Here is a 3931-nt window from a genome sequence, read left to right on the forward strand (position 1 = left end):
AAGAAGATATAACCAATCACCAACTTGTACCCAAGACGATAGAACCCCACATCACTAACCACCTAGGACCCCAAACTCCCAAAAACATAGGCATACATGCAAGGGCGTGAAGCTTAAGCGAAACTCCACGTTCGGAGTTGCAAAAGGAGGGGGGGAAAGGGGTTCATGAATAGCACCTAGTAGTTCCCACCATCGCCCCATCGGGAGGGGTTAGGAGGAAAAAATGCACCTGAATACCCGTCTGGGATGTAAGACGGGTAGTGGGGGTGGGGGCGGAGAGGAGGCTCCTCAAATGGTCCTTCACGAGGGTCAAAGGCAAAAGGGTAGCAGGGGTGGTTCGGGAAGGGTGGCTCATGTCCGGAGTGGCCACATGGTCAAGTTCGGTGCAGATACCGTCAAGAGTAGCAGTGACTGCAGGGTGATTGGCCTCTTCAATGGCTTGCATCTAGGCTTTGGCCGCCATGACGGAGGCCATATCAAAGGATTAGGACGAGGAAGCTTCGGCCACCTCACTCACGAGAATGCGGTGGTCGGGCCTTGGAACCCTCTGTACCCTCTACACCGTGGTGGATTGAAGGTAGGTCATATCAGAGCAGTCTTGAAGGTCAATAGGGGTAGGGGGAACCGTCATCGGTTATCACCTTTGGCGGGGGTTCCAGATAAACTCATTGTTCATATAACAATAGGGTCCCCCCACCCCACAAGCCAAATGCAGTGAATCGTCATATAACGACGCAGAAATTTCATCTGTTGTAGGGCCGCACCATCTAGTAAGTTGGACTGGCCAACAGAAGGAACACTTTCTTCTGAGTAGGCCAAGTCCTCGTCTAACTCGAGGTAAAACACTATCTAGGTGATCATTCCACCATAAACGATCTCCCCAGATACCGTAGTACTCCCCCCCCCCCCGAATTTCTTGCAATCGGTCAAGGAAGAGAGCTGCAAAATTTATTCGGCCTCCATGGTGGGCCCCATCAGTGGCCAACCAGAGAACCAAAAACTCTTACTTTCTCAATTACCCTACTTCCTACTTAGGAGCTACAAGCCAACATCCTATGAAAGTAACGGAGAGCGGGATGGATTATCTTTGATGCTTTGGACGAGTTTGTCCGAAACAGAGTGGTGCCATCACTAATATTTGCCCACCGCTCTTGCTCATTATACCCCTGTCGAATTGTTCTTAAGGAGGCATCACAAGGGGCACTAGATTCCATCCCAAATCCATCACATACCTCGTCAAAAGATAGTTTTCTGAATCGATTGAAAAGACCAGCTTGGATAGTCAGAGCACCGGATTGCGGCTCCCGACTTATGTTCAACGTACTCAAGAACTCAAGAATCAATAATAGATCATAGGTAGGCTCACGGACGTTAAGAAGTCCGACAACCCTAGATTAGTTGTCATCTCCCTTACTATCAGGTCGATATTAAGGTGATTATAAGTACTATAGGGTCATAGAACTTCGCGGGACGAAGTGTACGACCTGAAAGTCGTGTAAAAATATGACGGTGTGCTGGATTTGGAAATTTGACAGGGTAGATGGGTGGGGGATTAGAGCTAGAAGAAGGTGCTTGCGATGAGGACACTGTTTTAGCTCTCTTAAGCCGGGAGGATGATCCTCGCCACTTTTCCTTCCCATGGTGTTTTAAAAATGATTTGAAAAAGATTTTTTTTCAAACGGGGGAAGAATAAAGAGCACGCCCTATTCAATGGCACAAATCAATACCCTGGACAAGAAAATCACCATAGAAAGAAACACACAAAAAATAAAATAAAAAGAAACCTAAGAAAATGTACCAGCAAAAAAATCCCACAATCAATAGCAACAAAGTTGCTAACAATAAAGAACTTGAAACTACTCCAAAATTTAAACCAAACTCACAATAGTATTCAATTCACACAATCAATAACAATCCAAATAACATCAATATCGATATTTTCTCAACAAATCACTTCAAGTAGTGCAATGTAATTCACAAAAATCCCATAGACTATAAGATTTCCACGAAGAAATAAAATAATAGTAGTTCATCACAACATCAATCAAAAATTTGGACAAAACTTCATGAACAATTCAAAGCTAGAAGAAAAACAAGCATGCAATCAAAAAGAAAACAAACTTGTAGTCCAAATAACAAGATTAGAAATGAAAAACAAGAATATGGAAAGAGATTACTAACTTGGAGATGAAAATTCCCAACATTGAAACCCTAGAAATCCAAATATTGCAAAAACCCCCAATTTGATGGACTTGAGTGTTGTAGAGATGAAGAAGATGAAGTTTCCGGTTAGGAGGTGGCTGGAAGTCGCCGGAAAAGTGTGGTGTTGTCGGATCTAATGAGGAGGAAGTGAGAGAAAGTGAGTGAGCAAGAGAGAGAGAGAGTGTTCGAAAATACGAGAGAAGATGAGTGTAAGTGCCGAAAAAAGAAAATGGATTTCGTGTTTTTAAGAGCCAGTCGGGTTTGGTGTGGGCGCACCACTCAAGTGGTGCGGGCACACTAAACTCCCCGACTTCTGTGCTATTTTATTGGCGATTTGGTGTGGGTGCACCTCTCAAGTGGTACGGGCTCACCAAACTCCCTGACTTTCAAAAAAAAAAAAAATTGAACGGTGCGGGAGCACCAAACCTACTGTCAGTTTCAAGGTTTTGCAGCAAATTGGTGCGAGCGCACCTCATAAGAGGTGTGGGCGCACCATACTTGCTGCCAAAAAAAACTCACTTGGTCTGTTTGGTGCGGAAGCACCTCTTTGGGGTGCGGACGCACCAAACAGACTGCCCAGCAAAATTTAGACTTCCCACATGAATCAAATTCTTTTAAGCTCAACTTAGCTCTTATGGCTAGTTGGTAAAACAAAAATCAAGACAAAAAAGTAGAAAGAATAGAAAAGAAGAAAAGAAACGGGTTGCCTCTCATGTAGCGCTTGTTTTAAGTCAGCAGATTGACTAAAAGGATATGCGCTTCAAGGGGTGCGCTCGAGTGAGCGAAGGATCAAACAACCAACATAACCGATGGCGTAATTATCGTGGTAGAGTTTCAATCATTTACCATTCATCAAAAACAGACCATTTTCGCCCAAAATCTCATAAGCGCCATATGGTGTAGTTTTTAATACTTGGAAGGGCCTTGACCACTTGGACTTTAATTTTCCAGGGAAGAGCTTTAGCCTTGAGTTAAACAACAAGTCTTTGTCTCCAACTCGACATTCTCTTTGTTGAATCCGGTGATCGTGCCATTTCTTTGTTTGCTCTTTGTACAATCTCGAACTCTCGTACGCATCAAACTTGAGTTCCTCAAGCTCAACTTGCTTTTCCTTTCTTGCGTCTCCTGCCAAATGAAGATCCATGTTGAGCTCTCTTTTATTGCCCACCAAGCTTTTTGCTCGAGCTCAACCGGTAAATGACAGGTTTTGCCATACACGAGGCAGTAGGGAGTGGAACCTATAGGCGTCTTGAAAGCCGTGCGAAGAGGCCAAAGAGCATCATCAGGTTTCAAATACCAATCCTTCCTTGTCTTATTAACCGCTCCCTCAAGGACATTCTTTACTTCTCGATTGGAGACTTCAACTTGGCCTTGGGATTAAGGATGATAGGAAACACCGACTTTGTGATTCACCTCGTACTTCTACAAAAGTGCCTCTAATTGCTTCTTGGCGAAGTATGAACCGCCATCACTTATCATTACTCGGGGCACTCCAAATCGTGGGAAGATGATCTTCTTAAGAAGTTTGGTTACAACCTTGTGGTCTTTGGTGGGGGAGGCAATAGCTTCAACCCACTTAGTTACGTAGTCAACCGCAACAAGGATGTACATGTTGCCCAAAGAAGGGAGAAATGGACCCATGAAGTCAACTCCCCATACATCAAACGGCTCAACATCGACAATGTTTTGTTGAGGCATCTCATGTCTTTTCGTAACGCCACCACTCTTT

General features: G+C 44.2%; 1 protein-coding gene across 1 annotated transcript; it reads right to left on the minus strand.

Moving 5' to 3' along the window:
* Positions 1-3040: 3040 nt before the first annotated feature.
* On the minus strand, positions 3041-3346 carry LOC125492320 (uncharacterized). The gene has a single exon (XM_048634684.1). It carries the CDS (start codon positions 3344-3346, stop codon positions 3041-3043), a length of 306 nt encoding a protein of 101 aa, XP_048490641.1.
* Between the last annotated feature and the right edge of the window lie 585 nt (positions 3347-3931).

This window comes from Beta vulgaris, chromosome 1, assembly GCF_026745355.1.
Source record: "Beta vulgaris subsp. vulgaris cultivar EL10 chromosome 1, EL10.2, whole genome shotgun sequence".
Classification (NCBI taxonomy): domain Eukaryota; kingdom Viridiplantae; phylum Streptophyta; class Magnoliopsida; order Caryophyllales; family Amaranthaceae; genus Beta; species Beta vulgaris.

Bases quoted from the DNA above. Each gene is read 5' to 3' on its own strand.
- LOC125492320 (XM_048634684.1), bottom strand. From the start codon at position 3,346: ATGGATCTTCATTTGGCAGGAGACGCAAGAAAGGAAAAGCAAGTTGAG.